Source organism: Patella vulgata, chromosome 4, assembly GCF_932274485.2.
Source record: "Patella vulgata chromosome 4, xgPatVulg1.2, whole genome shotgun sequence".
Classification (NCBI taxonomy): Eukaryota; Metazoa; Mollusca; class Gastropoda; family Patellidae; genus Patella; species Patella vulgata.
In genome coordinates this window covers 16,669,934-16,683,582 of record NC_065882.2, presented here as the reverse complement: position 1 = coordinate 16,683,582, position 13,649 = coordinate 16,669,934, and the positions used below count along the sequence as shown (strand labels likewise).

Below are 13,649 nucleotides of genomic sequence, written 5' to 3'. Positions count from 1 at the left end.
TCCAGTTGTGTTCTCATTGGCAGGCTCTTAAAACAAAACCGTGACAGTTGGAAACAAATGAAGAGTAGGTTGAATCACCACTGTCTGGACAAAATTCTCCTACCTCTTGTTACATGCTTAACTATAGATATTAAACTTACCACCTGTTGTCTGTAAATGACCAAAGCGTTGTGTCAAGACATTACATTCTATTTCATTATTTTACATCACTCTGAATTCTGAAATAATTCAATCAGTTTTTTTCCTTTCATGTGCCTTGTCATATTAAAGGAAATTTTTTAAACAATAATCTCATTGCATGTGCTGGTATAAATGGATCATTTCTTAGTAATCATCAGTATTTGAATTATTTATGAAGAAAATTTTATGTGTAGACATTAAATGTATCTTGATATGAGCATTATAGTCTTGTTCTTTCAGTCGTAGTCTTGATCTTTCAGTCATTAATTACCAAAAAAATCAGCACAGAAAGTATTTACATTATTTATAAATTAGTATACTTTCATTTTCTATTTACTACTAATTCGATTTTGAAATTTTGAATCAATTCTGTTGAAATTGATCAGTATCTATATACTGGTGGATATTGACAAAAACTGTGCAGTTATTGGTAATAATGATAGATTTTATCATTTAGAAATGAGATAAATGTATCTAATATATTGCATGCTTTGTGTTGTATTTCAACTCTTCAGCCTCTATTACTTCCTTTCTTCGTATAATTTATCAGTTAACTTTTTACATGTGTTGGGTTCTCTGATCGTGGTTGTTCGACAAAATGTTAAAGATTTAATTCAAGAAGAATAGTTATTTTAATTCGATAATATTTGCCATTTTGAGTAACATATTTTACAGGTTATGGCTGTGATGTAACTATTCCACATTCAGCAAGAAAAGTCAACCATCGAAATGTTATAATTAATGATCAAACGTTCTTAAAAAATGTAACCTTTTGTATAATTTAAGGATCTCCGATGCCATTAGCTGGTTATGGTGCTCATCATGGTTTTGGTGGCAATTTTGGTTTACCAGCATCAGCAGCGGCATTAAATGCTGCAAGACTTGGTTTACCATTGACCGCACAAGCTGGAAGTAGTGTTATATTGGTGTCGAACCTTGATGAACAGGTATATTCTTTAAACATATCTTATAATAAATATAATTCAATATTATAACCAGTGCTAGTATATATTATATAACAAGTCACAGTCTTCTCTAAAACTTAAAACCTATTATTCTGTGGAATTTGGGTCCTATATTTATTATTGAATTACCTTAATAAAAACCACCATTTTGAACATATTATTATGTCTGAATATACCTTTTTTTCGGTGTTTAGTTTTCTCACAGAAATCTTTAATTGATAAAGTATAAAGTTCATAAATGATCTTTTCAAAATGGAAAAATGTGTATTTAGTAAGTGCAATGGCATTATGAGAAACTAATTAAGAATGAAAAATTATTGTTCACAATGGTGTTTTTCATGTTTTAAAGAGGCAGTATTCCTTTTCATTAGAAATTATTTACCTTATTCAAACATGTTTCTGGCTAATTGTTGAAACAACCAAATTCATCTAAACTTAGAACAGTCTATTTAAGTACACTCTTGAATATGTCTAAACTGTGGTCTGGTGTACCAATTGGTAGTGCACGTACAAGATCCCTTGGCAGTTGGAATTCAAAGAAGAGTGGGCAAATTTGTTTGTGTCTGGGGGAAAATTCCCCTACTCGTATGTACATGTAACCATAGAAATAAAAATTACCATATTTGGGTCTCAAAATGACCAAAGTATTGTGTTGATGAGACATTAAACTAGATTCAATTCATTTCTATGTGAACTATATTTGTACGAGACACGTCTGTATCTCAATAATGAATCTGCCTTTTCTAGGTCAAATTGCGTAAATGAAACAGACAAAATTTTATTTTTCTCAGTAGTGTCTATTGCTATGTAATGTTGCCTCTTTAAAAAATACAAAAAAAAAAAAAAGGATCTTGCTTGTACTTAATAATTGTAACTTGAGTCAAACCAACATATTTATTGTTAATGTTAGTAACATCTGTTTGTTTCTTTGAAATGGGATGACTTGTATTCACGTCGATGGTTATTATAACTTTGTAATTCGTTTACTTATTTAACATGGTAGTAGTATTTATTGGGTTGACTCTAATGCTATACAAATTTCAATTATACTTATTTTGAAATTGAGTAAAAAATTTATAGCAATATTTGATATTTTGGTTCAACTGTATTTGAAGAAACTGTTAATGTTTTTTGACTGTCTAATCTAAAAAATAAATTCTAATTCAAACTAATAAAAATTAAAATATGGTGGTTTGATTATTTTGTTCTTAACATGTTTTGTAATATTCATAAGACTGAATATCTTATATCTCATTAATATATTTTCGCATTTTGAAATACACAATATTTTTAATCGGTTTTATTTTACCTGGTGCTCTCCGAAAAAATATAAATAACTGGGGGAAGATTTTTTATTAAAAGAATTAACTTAAATGAAAGATATAGTGTCTGTATCTAAGAGCATGCATGACATAATTCCTGCCTTATTGTCCATATATATTATTGCTTAGTATTTATTATGTAGATTAATATATGACCTAGGCTATGAATATAATTTGTGTAATTTATGTGTTCATTGTGGAATTGTGTCGGCTGAAATGCATGTGTATTGCATGTCACATGTTTTACGTAAAAGGTTATGAACTCTGTACATTTAAAAGGTGACATTAGATATAGCCATCATCATACTTGTTAAAAAAAATTTCTAAATTACACCAATCACTTTAATGTGTACATGTCATGTAGTTTTAGGGGCCAAATGACAAATTTACGTTCATTTAAACTTGTGAAAGTGTATGAGTTATCCAGGTCAGGAAATACTCATTTTATACATACCGATACCTGAAAAATTGTTAAGCCTTAACTAGTATCTGACATCGTGAATCTTTGTGCAAGGGATATTTATTTTAAATATCACTGATGTAAAATTTGTGCGGGACAAAATGAGAAATTGTACCAGACAAATCTTGAATTCATGTCTTGATGGAAGTCTGCAACATGCACCATATTTCCAGGATTGATATTTATTATTTGTTCAAACTGATCCTGAACGATTTTGAATTGAACCTGACATATTTTGATCCGGGTCTAACATATTTATAAATGATATAACAAGTATGATGATGTAAAAATATTAATACAAGCAAGGCACCACAAGATTAGAACTTGTAACAACATATTCAAATTGTGTATTTTAATCTTATATATTAATTCATATAAATGCCAATATTTGCAGCATTCTGAATGATTATTCATCACTCTAATAATTTTTCCCATTTTTTTTCTTTTTTTTCCCGTCCTACCACTTATGCTGGTGCCTCATGTGGATTCTCTATTCGTTCGCTCGGACACTGACTTCGTCTTTCTCCGCTCTGCTATACCTGTACGCTCTGATTCTAGATGGTCACGCCCGACGCTCTTTTTACCCTCTTTGGTACGTTGTTAAGCACTCTTTGTTTCTATTTCTGTAGTAGAACGTAGCACCAGAAAATAATGATACAAAAATTTAACATTTAATGAATAATAATTTTACAAATCTATTTTAAAAAACCTAAGAATTTTTTTTTATGAAATCTTTTAATTTTTGGAATATAAAAATGGTGCCTTTTCAATTTAAGATTGTTAATTAAAGAAAATCATTGATTAAAGAATTAATTAAGGGAGAGATGATCATTATGAAGCTATAGTTGATATAAAACTGAGTGCTGGGTTATACCAATATGTATTCAGTCGATGGTTTCTTTTTACTCACTAACCAAATCTTCAAGTAGAACATATCTTGTACACTGGTAGTAGACCTTGCAGTATGTTACTTTTTCAATAGTCATGGCTTTTCTTGATTAGATATCTCCAGATCTTGCCGTTTTAGAATTTTTCTGACTATAGTTTCATATGATCGATTCTCTCCTATTCTCCGTTCTGTATGCTTTGCTTATTGCTTGGGTTTCAAGGAATCTCCTTGATGATCCAATGAATTCAAGATATTTTGTTCTAATATTAGATTGTGTGATTTTATTGTAGGAGTATATGGTGATGTACACCGGGTAAAAATCCTATTTAACAAGAAGGATAATGCTTTGATACAGATGGCTGATCCACATCAAGCACAATTAGGTAATTTCTTCAACCCAGAATAACATCCTGTACAACATAATAAAGGAGACTTGATTGATAACTTTGTTACGTTTGACTAATTACGTATGTACTGGAACACAGTCAAGTAGTTAATGCATTAAATAGATAACATTGTTACATGATAAGACAACATCTTAGTACAATATGCAGAACATCAATACTTAAAGGACCACTAGCTGATATATCGAAGATATTTTAGCTTAAACGAGATGGTGAATCAGTTCCCCTATTCTAACAAAAGAAAGATAATGAAAATGAGTATATGGGTTCACTTTGGAAATGTTCTAGGTGACCCTATTCATCTGCCTCCCTTAATTAAATGTCTTTATGATGTCATCAGTACTAATTGTGTCTCCATGCTTAGAAATTGAATGTTTTAGTAAATCTTATATACTTTAACAACTTTTGGCAATGGAACAGTTTTTATACGCCCACATTTAAATGTGATCGTATATTGTCGTCGCGTCCGTCGGTCCGGCGTCCACAATTGCTTGTGGACGCTCTAGAGGCTAAAGTTAATATCCGATTGACTTTAAATTTATACACAGTGGTTAAGGTCTTGAGACGAAGAAGCCTATTGATTTTCAGAGATTTCCGATAATTACTGCCAGAGTTATGGCCCTTGATCACTTCAAAAAATCTTGTGGACACTCTGGAGGCCAAAGTTAATATCCGATTGACTTTAAATTCATACACAGTATTTAAGGTCATGCGACGAAGAAGCCTATTGATTTTTAGCAATTTCCGATAATTACTGCCAGAGTTATGGCCCCTGATCACTTTGAAAAATCTTGTGGACGCTCTAGAGGCCAAAGTTAATATCCGATTGACTTTAAATTTATACACAGTGTTTAAGGTCATGAGACGAAGAAGCCTTTTGATTTTCAGCGATTTCCGATAATTACTGCTAGAGTTATGGCCCTTGATCACTTTGAAAAATCTTGTAGACGCTCAAGAGGCCAAAGTTAATATCCGATTGGCTTTAAATTTATAATCAGATTTTATTTTATTATAAATGTTTCATTACCGAAAATTAAAAATATGTGACAACTCTTGTTGACTGCCCGTACGATTTAGCTGCTGTGGGCGTATGTTTTGTTGCCTGGCAACCTATCTTTTGACTTTTACGATGTTCTATTTAATTTGTCCATTTTGTGTTTCAGCTATCACATACTTGGATAAAGTTAAAGTATGGGGTAAACCTATTCGAGTTGCACAGTCCAAACACTCACTTGTTCAGATGCCGAAGGAAGGACAACCTGTAAGTTACATTTACTCTATAACATGTTTCTTCTTGATAGACCTTTTTAATCCATTTAAACCAGGAGTTTATCGACAGTTGATATTTTGGTTTTGTTATCTTAATTAAACATTAAATTATTAATTGAGGTATATTTTAGGATGGATTAATCCAAGAAAAATTAGATATTGGCCTTAATGGAAATTAGAACCAGGTTTCCCAGAAAGGTTATACATACCCAACTTCTTGGTCATGCAACACAAATAATACTTCTGCTAGTGTCCCTCTCTCAATAGAATGAATCTGAGAAGTACATAAAATGTATTTACTGATGTTTTATTCGAATATTTATAAATTTCATTGCATTTGTACCTCTTTTTCAGGATGCTGGTTTAACTAAAGATTTCACCACATCTCCTCTTCATAGGTTTAAACGACCAGGCTCTAAAAATTGTCAGAATATCTTTCCCCCATCAAGTGTATTGCATTTATCTAACATTCCGTAAGTATGACAAATGTTTGAACACCTTTGTTTACATGTACTTTAATTTTAACAATTGTTATAGGTCAACATTGGACGTAATATAAGAAATAAAATTGGGTTTCTACTTTTGTGCATCAACCAGGCTAATGAAGACAGACATGCAATGTTTTGTGAAGAACATTTTTCTCTGACAGTGACGCTACAGTCTACTTTTATTTTGATTTTCAACTAAAATGAATAGTCCCTCTTCCTTGCCATAAAGCCCTCTGTTCTGCATCACTGAGAGGGGGCAGGGATGGCCAAATGGTTAGCATGTGTGTGTTGTATCATAAGGTCTGTCATTGAGTCAGCTGGCGTGGTTTCGAATCACTGGTTGTACATGGCAAGGAGTGGGGTCGCCTGTCTAACCTCGTGGGTTTTCTCTAGTTCCTCCCACTGCTAAAGACCCCTATGCACAAACAAATTATTGAAATAAAATTGAACCAGACATTAGTCCCGAAATCCTGGTTTATGTGGAGTGGATGTTAAACCCTATTTCTCTCTCTCTCTCTTTCTCTGCATCACGGACAAGGGGATATTAGACTGGACAAGTTAGTCAGAGGAACATTCTCAACCATAACTGAGTTAATGAGCTAGTACCATACCCACTGAGCCACTGTGGCTCCCAGGACATATAACAAGATCATGTGGCATGAAACTAATTATAAATGTATTTTGTTTGTTTTAGACCAAGTGTAACTGAAGAAGAAATAACAGAGTTGTTTACTAAACAAGGAACTGTGAAGGCCTTTAAATTTTTCCCGTAAGTATTGATATGTATTTCAACTGTATTATTATGAAGAAAGGATTCAAACAGGGTGGGCACAGGTCATTTTTGTTAGATCCAATTTCAAATTTCATTTTTTTTGTGTTTGATATTCAACACAAACAATGTAAACAGAATATTTTTGACTTTCAATCGAAAATTTGCTGAAACAAATTGCCTTGTAAAATGCTGTATGTCTCGTACAATTTATGTTTATTTGTATTACAGAAAAGACAGAAAAATGGCTTTGATCCAGATGGCTTCATTAGACGAAGCTATAAATTCCTTAATAGTAAGTATTCTGTCAGATTATATCACAAGAAATAATATTTACAGAAATATTTTAATTTAAGACTCATACTATTGGGATCTTGTATGGAAAATTAAGATGGAATCTTTACACAACAAAGATAACATTGCTGTCATAGTTGATATCGTTGCTAATGGTGGTTTGACACGGCTCAGTAACGTCGGGAATGTTTAAAATGTGCGCGTTGCATCATAAGTTTTGTCATTTAGTCAGTTGGCAGGGTTTTGATTCCTTGCTTGTATGTGACAAGGAGTAGGGTCGTCTGTCCAACCTTGTGGGTTTTCTCCTGTTTCCCCACTGCTAAGGACCCCTAAGCGGAAGCAAATTAATGTAATTGAACCATGTGTTAGTCCTGAAATGACCTAGTTTTTGACGAGTGGATGTTAAAACCCATTTCTCTCTCTCTCCTTCTCGAGTTGAAATTTTGTCTAGCAAAGAGGAAGGAAAAAAAACACCCTCTTAATTACATTTGTTTATCAGAACTATTGGATGCTAAACCCCATATCACTTCATTTACAAATGAAATGGGGTTTAACGCCCTACTGTTCTGCTCCGAACTGGGCTAATGAAGACGGGCATACGCCATACAGTGTGCTATGAAGGAAATTTTGCCTGGACAGCAGCACTACAGCCTACTCTTATATCGACTTTCAACTGTCAAGGGATCTTTTACGTGCACGCCAATGTGTACACGGGACCTCGGTTTTTCGTCCCATCCGAATGACTAGACAGTTGTCCTTGTCAGGCCCTCCGACCTGCATCACTGACAAGGAGGAATCACGCTGGAAAATCTGGATGAACTTTCTCGGCCAATACAGGGATCGAACACCTGACTTCCAGGCTAGCCAGCCAGCGTCTTACCCACTTAGCCACTGTGATCCCCCCACTTCATTTACATTTGGGGGGGGTGGATGGCTTAATGGTTAGCGTGAGCGCGCTGTTTCATGAAGTCCGTCATTGAGTCGACTGGCGTGGTTTCGAATCCCCGGTTGTACGCGACAAGGAGTAGGGTCGCCTGTCCAACCTCGTGGGTTTTCTCCGGGTCCTCCGGTTTCCTCCCACTGCTAAAGACCCCTACGCGCAAGCGAATTATTGAAATAAAATTAACCCATATGTTAGTCCCGAAATGACCTGTGTTGAGTGGACGTTAAACCCCATTTCTCTCTCTCTCTCCCCCCACTTCATTTACATTTGATTAATTTATTCTTTTCTTCAGGCTGCGCATAACTACCAGTTGGGTGAAAACAGTCATCTTAGAGTGTCTTTCTCCAAGTCCACGATCTAAATTACCAGCAAGTATAGAGCTATACACATACATGACGTGGCTGTACAACAAATATATATTACATTGTTATAAAAGAGTTTCTGTCGCTGTTTTTGAAAGCTAACAGACTGCTGGGGGTCCAAGTGCCTTTCTTACAAATTGTTGAAAAGCAGCTTTTAATCTTGCCGCAAAAAAACACAAAGTTACTAAAAAAAAAAGTTCATTATTACAAAAAAGGGGAAAAATTAATATGCGAAAGAATCAACTTAGAAAGTAGTAAAAATTATAAAACAGGACAATTTTAGTTTTTGGTGTACGGGTGTTGGCCATTTAAGTTGATTGTATTGTTATGTTATATAAAGAATTTGGCATAAATATTTGTTTGTATTTGTTTTATACATGACATACTTTTCATGCGTTGATTTATTTTGATTTGCTATATTGTTTAATTTTGTTGGCTTAAACAGGGTATTCGGTAAATATATGCAATGAAAGGAGGAATTGTGTCGAAGATAATATTAATGAAAATCAAATTTTTTTATTATTATTAGATATTGTACATTGTTTATCCATCCGTTTCTCCTTTTATTGTTTATTATTGAGACACCTGCTTGTTTTTTTCAATAGTTAATTATTATTATTATTATTTTTTATTATTATTTTTTTTTCGGAATAGCTGTGTTCGATAAACAAGATAGTTAAGTTAATTAGTCAAGCTTTTTTTTCCAGCTTTGCAAAATTGACTTTAAGGCAGCAAGTATTAATAAAACTTTAATGTGCATTACAGTGTCAACATGGAGAAAAGGGATGTTTTTTCGTATAGTATATGAAAAGATAGACATCTTGTAATGGGCCACATTGCACAAAGCTGCTTGTTAAAGACTCACACATACGTAAATTGGATTTTTTTTAACGAAACGATGCTACAATGTATGTGACTTTATGTGAGCTTTGTGCAACGAGGACTGGAGCAGTAGAATTGACAACCTATTCTTGTTACGCTATAGGTATTTACCTAATTACCTCACCACGGCCACCCGCCATTTTATTTTAATTATTTTATTTTTTTTTTTAATGGTCGTGTGGTGTTCAATTTATATTACTTTAAGCATAATTCAACCTGGCGTTAACAAGTATAGGCGATGTTAATTCTCTTTCAAGCTGATTTATAACATGAAATCCATTTATTAATAAACATAATGTGATAAACTATAATAACTAATTAATAGATGATAATTAACAATTAAGATTAAATTTTAAAAGGTAGTAGACGATTAGTATATTATTATTAACATTGCCCACCCTGTTTCACTCAAAACCATGCTTCAGAAACTCTCCCCGATACAACATTGGTTTGTATCTTATTAAACAGATCGGGTCGCATGTGCCATTCATATTTCAACTAAGCTTGATGTCATGCAGAACAATCTCGACAAGACTACTCTTCAAAGTATAAGTCAGTTGAACCTCCTTTGAGACTGTTTATGTGAGGCGTTGGATTTTTAGCTTAAGCTGAAACTATGAATGGTGTATTCGTCCCTTAGTCTCATGGACAACTTTATATATATACTGTAACCGTACATAGTTAGTATAGCAGAATAATGTTCTTTTTGCCGGTAGAAGTAGTGAATAATTTTTGTAAGTTCTATTTTTGCATTTGGTGTTGAAAACCTTTTAATGAACCATGAAATTAAGGTTTGGATATATATATTTTTGCATTTTTTGAAGAGTTAAAATTGTATGGGAAATTTATTTTACATTTTACTATTATTATTATTATAATTATTATTATTAATGTGTTGAAGACGAGCAGGGTGATGTTGTTGTTGGTATGTTGTTTTTATTGTTTGTTGTCTTTGTACATCATCAAAACATGACCCAGCCGTACACATTGATTACCATGGCAACAGAACATAAACAATTGTTAATGATTGCTATGGCAATGGAACATAAACATTGTTAATGATTGCTATGGAGATGGCTGCATCATGTTGAATTTCTTACGTAAAAATTTATATTTCAAAAGCAGCATTCCACTTTATTCATGGCCTTACTGTGCATTGAAGAAAAATTGTTATTGATCATCGGAAATGTCTATTTTGAAAACAATTTGAAATAACGGGACCCTTTTTCTGTTTTTGCTATGTTCATACGTTTATACTGCTTATTGATTGATTGATTAAAAATCTGACCTATTTGAGTGACTTTATAGATGGACCTGTTGTTTTTGATTTTGCATTCAATCTACGTAGTGTTCAAGTTGATTACTATTTTAACATCCCCTTTTTCTTATAATAACTATTGTCGTTGCTTCAGTTTCTAGTTGTATTATTCTCACAAATACATAATCTCTCGTTAAGACATCTGGTTGGAATTTATTAAGGGGTGGGGCTGGCGGAACTGACAAGGAAAGCCTGTCTATGGCATTCGGATGGGTAAAAAAATTGAGGCCCACGTGTTTACATAAAGTGTGCATGTTAAGTTGGAATTTGAATTAGAGTACCTGTTATGTGGAAATGATGTTGTTTGGACAGAATTCTTCCCATTGCGTATAAAGCAGTCACTTGAATGTTTTAATGTGGGGAAAGTTATGGATATACAGAGTTCACACCTTAATTGTCCGATTACCCTAGTTCCACGACACCAAGAGTTCACGACACCCAGAGTCAGAGAACTAGCTGGCGAGAGATGAAAGGTTTCCGAGAATGTAGTTGTTTGTAACCATTGTAATATTTTATCCTACATCCAATAGTTAAGAAAAACACCTTGATGTCACGTTTTGTTGAATATAACAGACTGGTTTTACAGTAATTGGATTACAAGTTATGAAATCCGAACAAGAATTGTTCATTATTATTATTACAACACACATTTATCATAGAAATCATAAGAGATCTTGATGGCCGATCTCATCCAAATTTATTTTATAAAGAATTTCATGGTGTAACATTACATCTGTATGTATGTGTGTAACGAATTGATCTTGAAATCCAGTTTTTGTTTATGGGTTAAATTATAATACAAAAAGAAAATCATACGTCATTTAGTTCGTATTTATCTAATAATTCTAGATTTGATTAGATTAAGATCATCGTCTTAGGATATTTGTTAAAACTTCTTTCTGGACTACAGAAGTGATGTCAATGACATCTTTTTATTTTGATGGTTATATTATAAATATATATATATAATTAATATGTTCATGAATTGATTGCCTTTATATGTCTTGTTATATATATATGAATATATATTATTATATATTGTATAATAGGGAATCTCCCAGTTTCATATGGGGGAAACTTATATAGATCTGAACTTGCCATGGTTTTTACGCAAGTTTTAAATGTGCCTAACAAAAGGGAACAACACCACATACTGTTATGAAAGTTTTTATCTTTAAGAATTTTTGCTTTTTTATTTATTAAATATATACTTGAAGACTCTTGATTTTAGAGTTTTTGAATATGATATATAAATGCAAGGATGAAAAAAGCCTGTAATGAAATTGATATGATGTACCAAGTGACATGTATTGCGCAATTTAAGGGGGTGGACAGTAGAAAATTTCAGTTTTTTTAATAATTGAGGTAAAGTCACCATTCTTACACATCTAAGAACACATCCATTGAATATTACAAAAACGGCCGAAAAATTTTCCTGGGGGTACCTGTTGCTATGGAAACGGCGGCCATCTTGGATTTCTGCGTATAATTTTAGTCATCCAGTTTCTCAGAAACTATTCAACAGAATGTTTTAAAATTAAGCAGAGAGGTTACTGACATGTTCCTTTGTGCAATAGGCAAGTTTCATTACAAAATAATAATTAGAAAGCAAGTTATACACATTTTAATGTTAACTTCAAAATTCTTTCACGTGTCACAGTTGCTATGGCAACAATATATCAGGAACTATTTCGCAGATTTCAATAAAATTTTCCTATTGCACAAAGTTATTATATAGGAAGTTATATTCCAAGTTTCAAGAAAATCTGACGTTAACTTTCAGAGATATAGCATGACTAAAATTGGTAACTCTAGAAAAAAACTGTTTTGAGAAATCAACAACTGAAGTTGAAGTATTTCAGTAGAACAACTTACGCCGATCTGTTCAATTCATTTATTTAATATTAATAAACTGACTTTTAATATATATATTTTCTAATGTATTTCTTATCAATATACAGTATTTTCTTATTTTATTTCTTGTGTGTAAATTTACAACCGAACATTGGCATAGGAATAGATGTTATTCAAAACAACCATAACTAATAAACTATAATAATCACTGACAGCAGGCCTACCTGGTAATGGTATTGCAACCATACCACTACTAGGTCTAGCAGACGAATTTTCATCTTCATTTTGTTTATTATGAGTGTCTGTCATACTTATTTAGTCATCTAAACAATTTCAAACGCATTTTATTTGAAAATCTTCAAAAATATTGATAAACAGTGACGTACGGTTCAGTAATATAGCAACCAGGATTGATTTGGGACCTGAGCTTAGTGCGCATGCCTATTGACCTGACCTAGAGGATTGCCCGCTTCTGATTGGACACTTCACCATTGACCTATGTGACCGACCAATCAAATAACGTAATCTCGAAATAACCTCATTAGGTATGCAAAACTTGTTCTTGCTTGCTATTTTTATCTCAAAATAAAAAAGGGTGGGATCATTCAGAACCAAATTTTGTAGAAATAAAGAAGAATTTTGTGAAAAAAATGACTGGTATGTGTTCCTAGATAGTGTTACTCGCAGATAATCATAAAACCTCAAAAACGATTTTATTGTTAAAATTCACCAAATGAAGTGCGAACGACGGCCTTAAGGATATTAAAGAACTGTTTTGTAAAAAAAAAAAGGATTAAAATTTTGTGCATTTGAATTGATCCATAAAATCATCTAAAACTTGAGCATGAATGTATTGATATATTAAAAGTGACTGGTTTTACCTTAGGAGTTTCTCACAGTTCATTAATTTAATGGCGTAAGGATATATTATATTTTGAAAATTAACATTTTATAGTGCTATATAAATCCCTAATGACAAGCCAGTCACTGGAATATTTTAATACTGAAACTATTTTCTTGATATAACTATATTTCTGATCTTCCCTATGGCACTATCTAGAACTATCATATTTCCCTGAATTATAATTATCTGTTTTGTTTCTAGTTTATTTCTTTCTATCTTTAGTAGGTATTTCTATAGTTTGTATAGGACAACTAGATATTTCTATGACTAATTCAATTGTATGTTCTTGTGTGGTATTAAACATATATATGGATGTGGGAAAATAATTCTTTTTTTCTGTCTTTCT

The 13,649-nt window shown here is 32.6% G+C and overlaps 1 protein-coding gene across 15 annotated transcripts in view; it reads left to right on the top strand.

The window, feature by feature from the left end:
- Positions 1-13,629, top strand: part of LOC126818600 (polypyrimidine tract-binding protein 2) — a 102,158-nt gene extending 88,529 nt beyond the window's left edge. For 14 of the 15 annotated variants that reach the window (XM_050546093.2, XM_050546100.2, XM_050546087.2 and 11 more), the window contains 8 exons: positions 967-1,127; positions 3,486-3,519; positions 4,107-4,199; positions 5,384-5,481; positions 5,844-5,962; positions 6,672-6,746; positions 6,978-7,041; positions 8,276-13,629. In XM_050546093.2, the coding sequence (XP_050402050.1) occupies positions 967-1,127; positions 3,486-3,519; positions 4,107-4,199; positions 5,384-5,481; positions 5,844-5,962; positions 6,672-6,746; positions 6,978-7,041; positions 8,276-8,344 (713 nt within the window). In that variant the 3' untranslated portion in view covers positions 8,345-13,629. Of the gene's footprint in view, positions 1-966; positions 1,128-3,485; positions 3,520-4,106; positions 4,200-5,383; positions 5,482-5,843; positions 5,963-6,671; positions 6,752-6,977; positions 7,042-8,275 lie in introns of those variants that run through there. The other variant, XM_050546092.2, reaches the window with a different exon arrangement.
- Positions 13,630-13,649: the final 20 nt, after the last annotated feature.